Source organism: Eubalaena glacialis, chromosome 8 (assembly GCF_028564815.1).
Source record: "Eubalaena glacialis isolate mEubGla1 chromosome 8, mEubGla1.1.hap2.+ XY, whole genome shotgun sequence".
NCBI classification, from domain to species: Eukaryota; Metazoa; Chordata; class Mammalia; order Artiodactyla; family Balaenidae; genus Eubalaena; species Eubalaena glacialis.
The window spans coordinates 94,559,891-94,575,215 of NC_083723.1; the positions used below are offsets into that span (position 1 = coordinate 94,559,891).

Consider the following 15,325-nt stretch of genomic DNA (forward strand, 5'->3'; position numbering starts at 1 on the left):
TTAATCCTCACTAACAACTTAATATGTTGCCAATTTACACATTGATGCACAGAGAGATTAAATGAATCCTCGAGGTCACACAGACCTTAAATTGTAGTGCAGGGACTTGAACCAACTTTGTCTGACTACAAACACTGTGGGGCTCTCAAGTTATTACAGACATCTCAGATATTACATGCTGTCTCAGCATCTGATCTGAAAGTCTCCAAGAACCTTCACATTTTCTTGTCTACTAAATGAATGTGATCTCTCTGGAGAAATACCTAAAGCGATTGGTGTTACTCAAAAGAGTTGCTGAAAGCAATAAGATCTAGAGTGGAGAATAAAAATTGAAAAGCAAAAGGTCATTCAAAGACTCAACCTTCTTCCTTTCCTTTTATGAGTAATTTAAAAGAAAACAGATAGGCTTTTTTTCATTGAAATGATACATCTTCATCTCCTCCTCTTCTTCATCATTGTCTTCCTTGTCTTCCACTCCCCCTTTCCTCTTCTCTTTTGCCTTCCCTCTTCTTCTTTCTTCCTCCTCTTTACTCTATTTTACTCTTAGCCCCTCCATCCTTCTTTTTCTCTTTTTCCTTTTTCTGAGACCCCACTCATACTCATAGATTTGAACATCAAGTCTACTATGAGCAGTCTCCATCTCCTTGATGCTCTCTTCAGTGATCTACAAAAACCATAGTTATTCCACCGTACTCACTAATAAACTATCCATACTACTTACACCACTCTAAATTGGATGCTTTTAAAGCCCAGTCTACACAAGTATTATGATTTTCCTCATTTTTAAGGTGTAAAATCTTGAACTAATTCTTTTCTGTGTACGTCTTCATCTACTGACAAATTCCAACTCCTATTCATCCAGTAAACCTTTATTGAAGAAATAATTGTATTGCAAGCACAATATCAGTTGTTCCTGTAGCTAGACTGGGATCCTACAATCTGGGTAATAGCACATTGGTCTGAAACCAATTGATCTGGGATTCTAACCCTAGGTTTAGTTCTGTGATGGTGACTGGTGACACAACTTCTCCTATCTCAGTTGAATACTGTTTGTCAAGACAATGATGAAGTCTCATCTCCTTCTGACCATAGCTGGGAAAGGTTTTCTGGCTTTAAGGATCCATATAACTAGATTGGGCTCACTTAGAAATTAATCTACCATTTTAAGATCCTTAATTTAATCACATCTGCAAAGTCCCATTTGTCATTAATGTACTCACAAGCTCCAAGAATTGGAATGTGGACTCTTTGTGGGGGGGGGGCATTTATTCTGCCTGCTACAGGAGTCTTAAAGCTAATGTTTATATCAGGGTGGAGATCTAGTTACTTCTGAGAATCCACCCACAAAATAAATATAAATACTCTACTTCTGTTTTGCTTCATCTGCCTTTCTTGTCTTTAAACAAGAAAGTAAGGACTGTCACTGGCCAAAGGGATTTGAAAACCAAGATTGCAGAAAGTACTATGGGTGAATAAAGAGAATGGAAATGGAGACACCTGGGTCAATAAACCATTAATATAAACATACCATGCATCTTAAATTGTCTTTGACTAAATACATTTATATGCTTCAAAAATTAGAAAAAGTAATAAAAAGATATGCAGTGAAAATATTCCCTCATCTGCTTCCCCTTTAACACAGATATTAGGTTCTTGTACATCCTTCAACAGCTTATTTTTGCATATATAGCAAATATAAATACATATTCTTATCTTTCTCTTTATTACACCAAAGAGAACATTTCTATGCATGCAATATATATATATATATATATATATATATATATATATGACTAAGTAAAAAACTGTTTATAGAAACTTTTCATACCAGAACACAGAGTGTTTTTTTCCCTTCATTTCTCATTACAGGGACATAGTATTCCATTTCATGGATGTACCTTAATTCTCATATAGGTGGGCATGTGGTTTAATTCCAACACCATTTATAGAATAGTGTCTTCTTTATTGATTCCCAATGCTTCCTTTATATTTAATTCCAATATGTACTTAAGCTTATTTCTGTCCTTTGGACTTTCTGTTTACTCATGTCCCAGACCACAGAGTTGGCAATTGAAAGAACTGACAAAGAGAGACTGGAAGAGATTCATTTCAATGAATGGTCACAGCCTTGAGTGAGCACCATTTCATTATCTGAAGAATCTTACACCTGCACACTTCCCTCACCTATAATTAACAATCACTTAATCATTTATTAATAAAATAGCATGTTAAGCAAGACACTGTGTTAAATAATGTGAGATATAGAGAAAGCTAATTTTTGCTTCCAATGCTCATCCATCTACTGAAGAAGGTAATATATGCATGGCTATGAAAAACAGCAATACAAAGATAGATTTTAAGTAGCAGCTAGCTGCTATAGCCATCAAGGACCATGACAATGATAACCGTTGACTGGGGTAGTGAGAAAAACCCTCAAAGTTGGAAAATCTTAAAGTGGCCTTAGATTAAAGAACAGAAGGCCAGACTAGGATGGAAGTTGGAAGAACTATCTTTATTGATTTGAGGACCTAGGTAGAAAAGGTGACTCATCTATTCAATAAAAAAAAATTTTTAAAGAAAAGGTAATTCATCTATATCTGAAACCTACTTTTTATATTTACCAATGCATAAATAGAAATTTAATGTCAGAATAAATAAAGTCTCAGGGATCCCCTCTTCCTGTCCTTAGGAATATTACAATGGGTTTTACACAACTACATTCTGCTTCTAACATAGTTAGAGTGATTTTAAAGTCTTGAAGGACTTAGAAACCTACTTGTTCCATGTAATTATATGAAATAAGTATTTTTGAAGAGATAACCATATAACTCAAACACTATTTTTCTCCACAGAAACACACAGCATCACCTTTCACTTGTGTAAGCAAATAAATTATAATCTTGACTACGGTATTGTTTGCAGCAATTTAATTTTTTCTGAACATAGTTCTTATTCTATTATAATGCTTGAATGATTCACATGCAATGTTTCCAATCTACTTTTCTTGGCTTGTGAAACTTTTTAACAAAATGTTAGCATTTGCAGGCACCAGATGTTTTGACATAAGGAGAAGCAAAATGTAAATTTTAATCCATGCTAGGAACAATAGCCTGCAGGCACCTTTTTCTTATTACATGAATTATATACTTAACCACATTGTGGTCAGTCCTATCAAAATCATCACCATCTAGAATGTTGTACTCTTGTCTTATGGTTGCCAACTAATGAAACTGATATATATTTAACATCATGGGTATCCAGTCCTTAACCCATAAACCTTACTGTATTTTACCACTTAACCACCCCACAGCTAGAACTCTGCAGGTGATAATAATAATAACAATTTTTTAGGTGGGTTTCAATATTCCTTTTGGTGGTCAATAAAATCAATGTTTGTAATATATTTAAAAGGTTTATAGCTGCAAATATCACTTATTTTAACAGAAACATTAAAACTTGTTACAACTTTCTTCATCTTTTCCATCTTTTTGACTCAACTCAGAGTAAGGGGTGTGTGTGTGTGTGCGCGCATGTGTGTGTGTGTGTGTGTGTGTGTTTCTAGCAGAAGGGATTTGCGGATAGCTTCAAATGTTGCCTACATGTAGGTTCCAATAAAAAAATAACATAAAAATAGCATATTCTTACATGTGGAGTCTTTCCTAGCATCAAGAGATTAGAAGACTTTTTTATAAGCTCCCACATAGGCAGACATGTATCTGTACCCAAATACACCACATATGTACATACACATACAATAAACAATGAAGTATAGAACCCATTCAGTCATCCTTTTTTCAGTCTATATAGTGTCAGAAAATCATCCTGACTTACCTTTACCTTATTAGAGTGGTTATTTCTTTCTACACAGAAATTACTGTATTGATCAGTATTTTTGGCATTGATAATTCATTAAGAAAAAAATTTATCTGATATAACATTTTTTAAAAATCAATGAACCTATATTTGAACACAGAATAGCATCTTTTTATAGTCAACTCAGAGCCGTCCTTTTTATTATTTCTGAGGCAGGTGTGTAGAAAAAAATTCACAAACATGGTATTAAATATTAGAAAGTCTTAACATTTAACTGAAATTCTTATTAATTTCATTATCAAGGGATAGGTCTAGTCAATACCAATTAGCAGCTTTAAAATGTTTTACATATTAAAATACAGTATTCTGTTTATCCTAGATTGTCTGGGGACTATCTAGTATATTAAAAGATTTTGCAGAGTTTCTTAGTGATTTCATTGCTACAAGTATGCCTGTTAGCAATTTTGCAACACTTTGATGAACATTTTCCATAAATCAAAATCATAACAGCTTAAGAAGCAGATGGCAGGAGACTATACTTTAAAATGTAACAATTACTTTCATTAATAAGGAAATACTGGATTACTGTTTTCAGCATGGACTATGAAGTAAGCAGTTGTCAGTTGTGAAGTCTCATGGCTGTTAAGTATCCTTTCAGATGATTAACCCACATTCTATATTTTCCAGTGCAATCTATATACAAAGGCAGAACAAAAAGTATATTAAAGCACTTAATGATTCTATGCTTTCATTTTATACATATGCAAAGAAAATTTTGGTACATTTTTAAAAAGTATGTGTACAAGCATTCATTTATGTGTTAGAGAACACCAGTGCTCTCTATTTTCTTAGAAAATAAGACACATTACTTTGTTATTAAAAATGAAAAATAGCAATAGTTACAAATTCTACAGTCTTATTATACTAACAATGTTTTCTTGATCTAACCAATGTCAGATTAAAATTATAGGAATATTACTTCAGCTATTCATATATATAAAATGTTATTAAAGTCAAAGATTTTTAACTACGTTGTTATTATTAAGATTAAATAGCTGAATTAATTGTAGCCTTGTATGCCATAAGCAACTGCAGTGCTTTTAGATAAGATCCTTGAATTTAGTTAGCTTTTAAACTTCAGTAGCCATGTAGTAAAGAATAACATAATATGTAACTTCCTGATTGCATATAATTCTTTCAGCATATTTTGCATATTTTCTATTTTGTTTGTTATATATAATCACCAGCTTTAAACAATGTACAAATAAAATTTATTTCTGTGGCAAAAGCAAAGTTGAAAATACAGAACTTTTGAAATAAAATGGTAGTGCAGGAATAGGAGAGGTAGAATTGGAAACACAAAAGTCTTTAACTTTATTCTTGAAGCATGTTGGATAAATGTAGGAAAAAAGATATATTACTAAAGATTTCATCAGTAGAAAACACAATAGAAATCATTTGGATATGTAGAAATACATACACAGATCCTTTTACAAGAAAAAGATTAAAAGTTCCCTTTTATGTAAAAAGCAGCAGACAGCAGTATTTCATCATTAAATTGGTTGAATCCAGTGGGAGGTTTTTTTAATCAAAATAATTATTTTCTGATGATCTCCTATATACTAAAATTCTCTATGACTCTCACAGAAAACAAATGTAGCACAGAAAAATTTTAAGAAAACTATTTTTATCATTTTGAATACTTTGTTTACAAATTAGAAATCATACAAATGATAAGATATTGGTGTATACAATGAATAATGATTACAGAAAGGTCATAAGATGCATTAGATCAGCAACACTCTAAATGTGTTAAGTATTTATTAAGTAAATGAAATGAAATCTCTGTATATGTAACTTACACTAACTCAAATTGACATCTTGTATTTATCAACAAGCAGGGCACCAGAAGGGCAAAGGATGTAATTCCATGTAGCAGATATAGGCTGTGCCATTATCAAAACTGAAGCAAAATTCAATCCTTCAGGTATTTTCAAGAAACCCAGATGGTTGATCTAGTGTTGATAACATAGCAAAAGATTAATTGATTCCAGTTTTCATCTACATCTTAGATATTATAAGGTCGGTAACTATCAGCCTAGACATATTGTAAAAACATTGGAACATTTAGTTATGCCATTTATTTAAATATCAAAATTCCACAATACCAGAGCAGCAAAAAATATTTTCATGATACTTTGAAGTATAAGAAAATTCAAGCATGGCTCAATCTATCAAAACAAAGAAAAAAATAAATTCTTTTTTACCTTGTGTAATCTAACTTCTCCCCTGACAATGAAGGTAAATGAGCATACCAATCAAGAAACTCATTGTGTCTATTTTTTTTAAAGTAAGAGCTATTAAATATTTTATTTACAGTCATATGAGTGGGAAAGAATGAGTTAAAAAAGGAAGAGAAAGGCTATTTCTCAATGTCCCCAGCTCATCTGGCTATTTATTATTTAGAGCTTTTGTACCCACATCTAGAAAGCTATAGTCACTGACTTCACATCTGTAAACTGAGAAAATATGATCTGTATATATATTCTCCAGTTATGGGGAAAATTCAATAAGAAAGGACACTAAGAAGAAAAAAATATGAAAAGCTACATCTACTCGTAAGAGGCCCTTGTTATTTTAAGATAACTGGGAGTTGGAAAGGTTGTTTAATGTGAGTCCACGAAAAGGAAGCCAATGTTTTAGAGAAAAAAGATTGCATGGGACCTTATCTTGAAAAGATAACTAAAAATAATTTTTAAATTGTTTTATTTCATTTTTAACAAAGTTTTTATTATGATAGAAATTATGTAATAATTATTTGAATGAACAAGGCTTGGTTAATTGTGTATTAATAGTTCAGTGGTAGCTGATATTTTCTGTGACAAAATTATTTGGTAAACAATATGCCTCTTTTACTGTTGTAAGTCTCATTTCTGCAAACATATTCTAGGCATCAATTTTCCCAAGGATCACTCTTGATTCTTAGATATTCAAATAATTTGCCTGTGAATTTACATTATTTCTACTTTTAGATATATATATATATATATAAAGTTATATATATATAAAGTTATATATATATATATATAAAACTTTCAAATGTTATTGTCAGATAGTTACAACATCTATGTATCATAGAGAAACTGACCCATAAATGTATAAGCATATAACAGAGGCATATATATAACAGGGGATGTTAGAAAGGGGCTACTTTATAAGTGAAAAACTTCTTTCGTGAATAGTTTAGTGTTTGGTACACTTTCACTTACCTATGCAACCTTATCATTTCTGGGGCTGGGATAATGATACTCAGATAACTAGGGCTCCCTCCTCCATCATTACATATGACATTAACTGTACACTTAGCTCTTGATAGATACACAGCTACAATGTTATCAACTGAGTAACAGACCTGATGTGGGAATTCTTCATCTGGGATCCAAGGAGATATTCAGGAGATCCCTCACACCTCTTAACACATACAAATTTGGGGCTGTCTATATAAATTCTGTATTTTTCCAGGGAGAAAGTCTATAACTTTCAATAGATTCTCAAGGCCTTAAAAAGTTAAGAACTACTGACTAAAATTAATTTTTTAATCTACTTCAGTTGACTGTGACACAACACTACTCTTCACTCTGTCTTTAAAAATCCATTACCTGTTTTACAATCCCCTGATAGTTATTATAATCTGTAAGTAGTAGCAAATATTATTACCCTTTCCAGATCTCTTTCATCCAGACTCTACCATCCTGTGTCAAGCCATTCACTAGCTAAGATTATGAGAAATGGCTTTCAAGGCTGAGTAGTAGTGTTTTAGCAGAATGGAAAATGATGACAGAGTAAAGAAATCCTCAGTGTAAGTTTTCTCAGAATATGAAGAAATTAGAATAATGTATAAAATGAGAACAGAAATTAGCCTCTATCTAGAATGATGTGTTTTCCATTGACTTCAAGATATATTCCTTCTCTATGATTTGCAATGTTAACTTATCAACTCAGATAATAAAGTGGAATTTTGTCATAAAGCATGTAATGTTCTCTTGAAAATTCTTGAGGAAATGTATCTTATGGCTCTCTTTCTCATGATCTATTTCAGATGAATTTATCTATCTGGCTTTGACAACTATTCCTATAAATTAAGAGTTTTTTCAGGTCAAAAAATGAAAATTATTTTAATTCTCCAAACTCTGAGCTAATGCTGTAAGCTAAGCCTGAGATAATAAACATACCATAAAGATTTAATATTTTCCACTTTCATTAGCATTAAAATCTCAAATTTTGTGATGACGTATTTTTCATGTGAGTAATACCTGAAGCACCCTTTCAAAAGTTTATCCCAAAATTAATATTCATGAAAGATTACATGTCAATCACATTAGTAATATACAGTAGCATTTTAATTTTTAGGCTTCTTCCTCTTAGTAAAAAAATCTATTCCTGCTACATCATTTCATCTTGGTTTTCAAGGGCTTTCATAACTTGTTGCCAGTATTTTTCAGGACTCCGAACAGGCGTCTTCTAGGGTGGTCAGATCTTTCTAATGAATGTGTCATGAAGACACTTCCCCAACTTATTCTCGCTTTTATGATTTGGTTGATATTATTCACCTGTATAGCCTCCCCTCCACCAAATGTATGCTTTTTAAAAGAAGTTAAATTCTGCTGTTCCCATACATTTTTGTGATTCTCCAATCTTCATTTTTAGTTTTTCTGACCTCCTGTATTTGCAGCTTATGCTGCACCATGTAGGCTTTAATTTTAAATGTCTTCTATCTTTTGTTGTGGTTTCTCATGCAGTCATTTTAACTCCCTGAGGAGAAAGACCATATCTTGCTCATCTGTTCTATATTTTCACAGAACTTACTGCAGTTTTGAGTATCCCTCCATAAATACTCATTGATCAGATGATCATTCATGTAGGTCTAGCACAGAGTAACATCCTTGGTAAGTCAATTCCCAATGCTTTGAAGAAGCTCAAGAGAGAAAAATTTGAGTGAAGCACCATAGATATAAATAATAAATGCTAACAAGGTTAACAGAGATCGTAGGGTACTCTAAGTACTCACAGGAATAGAACTTTATCCTCCGCTCCGAGCTGAATGTAATAAGAAAGATTTTCTGTTTTACTAATTATTTTGTCAGTTGGCAATCCAGTTTTCAGTATTTCATCAATTTGGAGCAAAACTGTATCAACTAATTAATTTAAATCCAATTTTGGAAACGGTGATAAGTTTTATTTAACAAATTAACAAATTGTCCTAGTAGGGGGACTTTCGATATTTTATTTGCTGAAACTGATTATCCAATATCTCTTCTTGATAAAGTAAAAAGGATTTGGAGTGTAATTTCAGATGCTGATTAGAAAATCAGAAGAATGAAGGGAAAAAAAGAACATGTATTAACTGCATTGTGTACCTGTTTGGGGGAGCAGTGGGTATGCTTGTGTGAAGCGATAACGATTATAGCCAGTATTCTTGAGGACAGTATTCAATGTGTTCTTTTTCTGAACTCAGCATGTCTCCATAAATATGCAAAGATGCTTTTAGAGTTAGCGTGATTGAACTGACCAAGGGAATTAGAGTCTAATTTTAGAATCCTAAGTTTTTATAAATTTTCTGTATTTTATAGTGGAAAATTCTAATGTTTATTGTAGATTCACTTTTCAATTAGAAGTGGTAGATAATCTGTCTTTTAATTAGTTCCCCTATAAGGCTTGAACTTTAGACAACTATCCCCCAGACAGTGGAAAAAAGGCAATGAACAACCAGATCTGTCGATCTTGATTCTTGAAAATTAACGTTGTCAGAGCTGAATAGGAAGGAGACAGAAGTAAGAAAATGTATATTTCAGAAGGTTTATTCTTTGCAGTCTGTTAGTTCCAATAGTACACCACCAAGTCACTACTTTTAAAATATCAGTAGAGAGCTATTTCTTATGTTGTGCCTCTTTCCAGGAAAACAAAATTTAAGTAGACTTGGACTCAGTAGTCAAAGAGAAAAAAAATCTTTTTTGCTCTTAATAATTCTTCAACACTGTGCTTCTTCTTCCTGTGAATTCTGTTGTTTCTAACCAATCAGTTTCTCATGAACAATATATTCCTTTCAGAAAAATTGAGCCAAAGCAATATATGAAACACAGAACTTAATTGCATAGCACCAGCATAGAATTGATTCCCAGTTGATGAATTGAGCCTGTTTATTTTTTATAACTCATCACCATCATCTGAGCTAAAGCTACTTCTCCTACTGCTCTCTTTGGAAACTGCAGGGGAAGTGGCAGATAGCAGAGGATCTGTTCCAAGCGGAGATATTGTGTCATCCAGTAGCATGTCATCCAATCTTTGTTCCTCTTTCAAAGCCGCACTAAATGATAAATCTGTGAAGTGTGACAAAGGATCAGAGAAGGCCATAGCTTGATCACAGAGCTCAGGGCTTGTCCCCTGAGACAGAACCAATTGTTGGCAATAGTCTACTGAATTCTGCTCAAGATGGGCCTGTTGTTTGGTGATGTGAGCACCTAAATCAACTGTGCCAAGTGAAGCCAGGGTTGGCAGACCATGAGCACGAGCCTGTATTTCTAGTTCCTGCAATTTCAAACAAGAATAATTAAATAATGACTTTGAAAGTAAAATCAACTCTAGAGAATAAGCCACAAATAGATTTAAAATATTAACAAGCACTCAAAATGAAGAGTAATACATATTATAAATATTCTTTGCAAATAACAGAGTGTGGTATATTTCTAATGCCTGAAAAATAACCCTGAGGAAAATACTCAGATTTTAAAAAAATACTCAGATTGTTTGTTAAAGGAATACATGACATATCATGGTCCCATAGTGGCTCAGGCTACAGTACAACTATTTGGAGATAGTGGAAATCTTCCAGTCATTCTTCCTGATTAATTTCTCTCTATAGGTCCATTTCATGGAAACAGGAGTGTTTTACCTGGCAGTAAGCTTGCTCACATATTAAAGAAAAAATCTTGAGGCTTATGAAAACCTATATTTTGAGATTTTGTGTCACATGAACAGATGAGGAGTGACAATATAAACTGGCAAAATATGCCTTAAGGCAATGAAATCCATAGCAATGTTACTATAGAAATAAAAGGGGGAGAGGAGAATTTAATGTCCAATATTATCCAGAGAAACAAAGGTTCTGCTTATTATTATTTTTTGACTGGGATAATATTTGTGTGTTTATAAAACTGGTTCTATTTTCTGCATCTTGCAATTAGTTATCATTCATTATATAGTTTTAAAGCCAACTTGATCCTAGATTTCTAATCAAAACCTAATTGAATCAATCTAATTCATGAACTTCTAAAAGGCAATAAAATTATCCTTGGGAAGAAAAAATAATTGTTAATGAGAAAAAAATAAATGAGACCAATGAATAAAACTGATGATGGATAAGTCATATGTAAGCTACATGGTTCATGGCAACGTTCTTATAAAAACCTGAATCCGGAGTAGAAGGCGCCTGTTAGCCTGCTCTAATTTCTTCTGTCTGTGTTCTAATTCTCGAGCTCTCTGTTGTTCCTTTTGTAGCCACTTGATGTACTCCACTGATGCTTTTAGAATGGTTCCTTTGTTCCAGCGCATATCACTGTAGAAAGGAGAGATAACCTTTTCACAATTGTGCATGTCAGCAGAATTCATAAGAACTTACAAAATCTTTCACATTAATATGAAATAATGATTTACATGACTATTATTCACTCTTAGATATTATTGCTTCTGAATAGAAATTTTAATAGAATAGTTAAGAAGCCCTTATATAGTAAAATTAATCCCAGAATGAAAATAAGTGTCAAAAGAAAGTAATAAAGTGACTTTTTGTGGGAGAGCTAAATGCAATATCATGATTCTACCATTACAGTTTTTATATTTTTAGTGAAAATTGCTTTTATTATTAACTCCGAGATTAAAATCTATGTGCGGTATTTCTGCATTAATGAACGAGGAAATGTACATTACTGAGGACTTAAGCCTAAATTTTTTAAGATCATTTCAAATGTACCAATCTTTTAACCTACTTTCTATAAGGTTGCTTTTATGCTTCTAGGAAAAAAAAAAAAAAGTCCCTCCTGAATGGTGATCCTGAGTAATTGTGAAACAAATCGGAGTTTGGCAACATCACTTTATGCAATAGAGCAAAACTTTCTAGAATCATTAGGCAAATTTTTCTGCACAAAAAGCATCAACATTTTTTTTAAAAGCTGGATATCTATTTTTAAGTAAGTGTACAAAAAGTATATACAGTTGAACATTGCCAATAATCTTCAGACTGTAGCATAGAAAAAATATTTTATTAAAACTTATTTTTAGACAGGAGAGATGATAAATCTGGAATTACAGAACAGGCTACTGAGTTTAATATCTAAAAACATACATCAATAAATTTAATACTATCTGACAATTCATAATATGTATGGAGAATAGGGCCAAACTGATTGCTAAAAGTTAATCAGAGCTGTTGAAAAATTTGGATGAATTTTCCATTTAGAATCATGAGATTTCTTTTAATACAACAGAAAGTAAACTTGTAGGGAAAATTTTAAAAGACATTACACTGCGTGTATTTTTGGTTTACGTGATCTACACGAAATTCATGGAACTTAATATGTATTTATTAAGTGTTCAGAAGTGGGAAAATGTAGTTTATGAAAAACCTGACTGGCATGTGCCTCATTGGAAGTTCAGGTTAGATGACAATTCCATTAGCTGTAACAAATTAAAGGAAGAGACATTATTCTACCACAGGTGAAAATGCTTATTAGGTGAGAATGCTGGAATAAGCCATCTTCTACTGAAAAGCACCAAACCATTGCCACGTCTGTCTCAAGCTTGAAAATGCTTTGTCAGTTCTCTGGGGCCATACAGCTGTTGTTATCTTTCCAAGCACAGTGATTTATCTAGTGGTGGGAAGGGTAGAGGGAAAAGAGGCTACTTTTGTCATTAAACCAAGAAGTTATCTGTCACTGAAAAGTGTAGTGAACTCCTGAGTTAAAACTCTAAGCAGCAACAGGAGCCTAAAGGCCTTAATTTTGTTTTATTTCTTCTCATGGGAAGAAAAACTTGAAGGACAGAAGGAATAGGATGAAAACAATAACCCTAGTCAACTTTGAAGTTTAAGGTACTGTTTATTTAGGTCTAAAATAAACCTTCAAAGTTGTGGTAGATCCATCTACCTCACTACAAATAACTCAATTTCATTTCTTTTTATGGCTTAGTAATATTCCATTGTATATATGTGCCACATCTTCTTTATCCATTCATCTGTTGATGGACACTTAGGTTGCTTCCATGTCCTGGCTATTGTAAATAGAGCTGCAATGAACATTGTGGTACATGACTCTTTTTGAAATATGGTTTTCTCATACAGAATGAAGTCAGTCAGAAAAAGAAAAACAAATACCGTATGCTAACACATATATATGGAATCTAAAAAAAAAAAATGGTTCTGAAGAACTTCGGGCAGGACAGGAATAAAGACGCAGATGTAGAGAATGGACTTGAGGACATGGGGAGGGGGAAGGGTAAGCCGGGACAAAGTGAGAGAGTGGCATGGACATATATACACTACCAAATGTAAAATAGATAGCTAGTGGGAAGCAGCCGCATAGCACAGGGAGATCAGCTCAGTGCTTTGTGACCACCTAGAGGGGTGGGATAGGGAGGGTGGGAGGGAGACGCAAGAGGGAGGAGATATGGGGATATATATATATATGTATGGCTGATTCACTTTGTTATAAAACAGAAACTAACACACCATTGTAGAGCAATTATACTCCAATAAAGATGTTTAAAAAAAAAAAGTTGTGATAGAAAACACACAAGGGGTTTTGCTACAATATCTACTTGATGCCATTTCACTAAATGTTTAAAAGTTCACTCTATTTAAAGCCATTTTAATATATGAGGTTTCTTCTTAAAATATTTCAAGTTTTCCAAATATATTAAAGAGATGTTTACCTCTCTCCCAAGATAATTTCATGCAGTTAGGCATTAAAAAACATTATATATGACATTATACTGTAAATACTAACACATACAAAGACATACCTAAGGAGTGAATGTTGATACTGGCTTTTCATTTTCTACAAAATAATTTTCTTTGAAGAACTTATATCTTTGAGAAAGTTAAAAGCTTGAATGTATATAGGGCTAAAGCAGGTAACAGAAATATGTAAGTTGGAGTAAGAATGCTGCCAGGCAAAACTATGGAAAATGTACAATCTGTTGTCATCTTAGGAGTGCACATCCACTTAGAAGCATTAAAAAAATAAAAAAGAAAGAAAACACCATGACAGGTCTGATTCTTCTTGCTTTGATCAACTTTTATAACTTCTGATTTAGAAAGTCTTGTTAGGTATCATTTACTACCTCAACTGCCATTCTTACACAAAAGCCGGAGAAAGTTCTGACTGTAGAAGATAAAAAAATCAATACAAAAACACCTTAATTTTATATATAAAAAAGTAGAAAGAAAAGAATAATTTGATAGCACAACTAGAATAATTCATGCTCTGTTGGCTTTTTTATATCTACAAATATGATTTTTTTGTAAATATGATTAATTAAAAGCACATATGAAGTAAATCACTACCACACGTCTGTAGAAATGCTTCACTTTTTGTATTTGCTAGTTCTGTTTGGTTTTATTTTTCACTGACGGTTAAGAGACTGTGTGTTTTTCATTTCATTTTCTCAACATATATACCTCAACGATAGCTTTTTACTATATTTTTTCCCTCTGACCATACTATTTTGACCCAGCAAAGAAGAAAGAAGTACAAATTTCTGAATGTTTTTCATACACAAAAATGGCAACTTCATAGAATTCAAAATGCTTTCAGGTATTAGCTTTCATTTGCTAAGCCAAGCCCTAAGTTTATTCTAGCCATGAGCTGGAAAGGTCCTCGGAGCCTTTTTATAACCAAAGCTTCAGAGTTCCTGCTACTTGCCCAAGAGCATGCGGTGTTTAGAAGATGAGTCCTAGGTCTCCTCTCTCAGTTCAGTGCTGTATCTGCAAATCTGTGGCTTTCCCACTTTTTCAAATGCATCTGCCATAAGAAATGTGTTTTCTGTTGTGACCCAGTGCGCTCTTTGTACATATAACAGCAACAAAGGTTTCATGAGGTATTACTATCCTTCTAACGTGTAATATGTAATACTCTGATATTTTTCAGTGCCTACATATAATATAATAGAATTAAAACAATTGATACTTCCCCTTTCTGAAATCCACAAAGAGAAAGTCCCTTAAGAACACTTAAAATGAAGCTTTCCCAATTATGGTCCCTTTCAGATGTGATTCTGTGATAAACTGATTTTCCATATTCTAGATCAGGGGTAGACAAACTATAGCCTGCAGCCTGTTTTTGTCAATAAAGTTTCATTGGATGCAGTCATGCTCTTTCATATACATATTGTCTATGTCTACTTTCATGCTACAATGGCAGAGTTGAATAATTGTGAGAGACTTTATGCTCACAAAGCTTGA

The 15,325-nt window shown here is 32.9% G+C and overlaps 1 protein-coding gene across 2 annotated transcripts in view; it reads right to left on the reverse strand.

Annotated features, from left to right (window-relative positions):
• Positions 1-9,976: 9,976 nt before the first annotated feature.
• The window catches only part of TFEC (transcription factor EC), a 64,415-nt gene continuing 59,066 nt past the window's right edge, over positions 9,977-15,325 (reverse strand). For both annotated transcript variants that reach the window (XM_061197960.1, XM_061197961.1), the window contains 2 exons: positions 11,278-11,425; positions 9,977-10,398 (listed from right to left, as the gene is read on the reverse strand). In XM_061197960.1, coding sequence (XP_061053943.1) covers positions 10,018-10,398; positions 11,278-11,425 — 529 coding nt within the window. In that variant the 3' untranslated portion in view covers positions 9,977-10,017. The remainder of the gene's footprint in view (positions 10,399-11,277; positions 11,426-15,325) is intronic.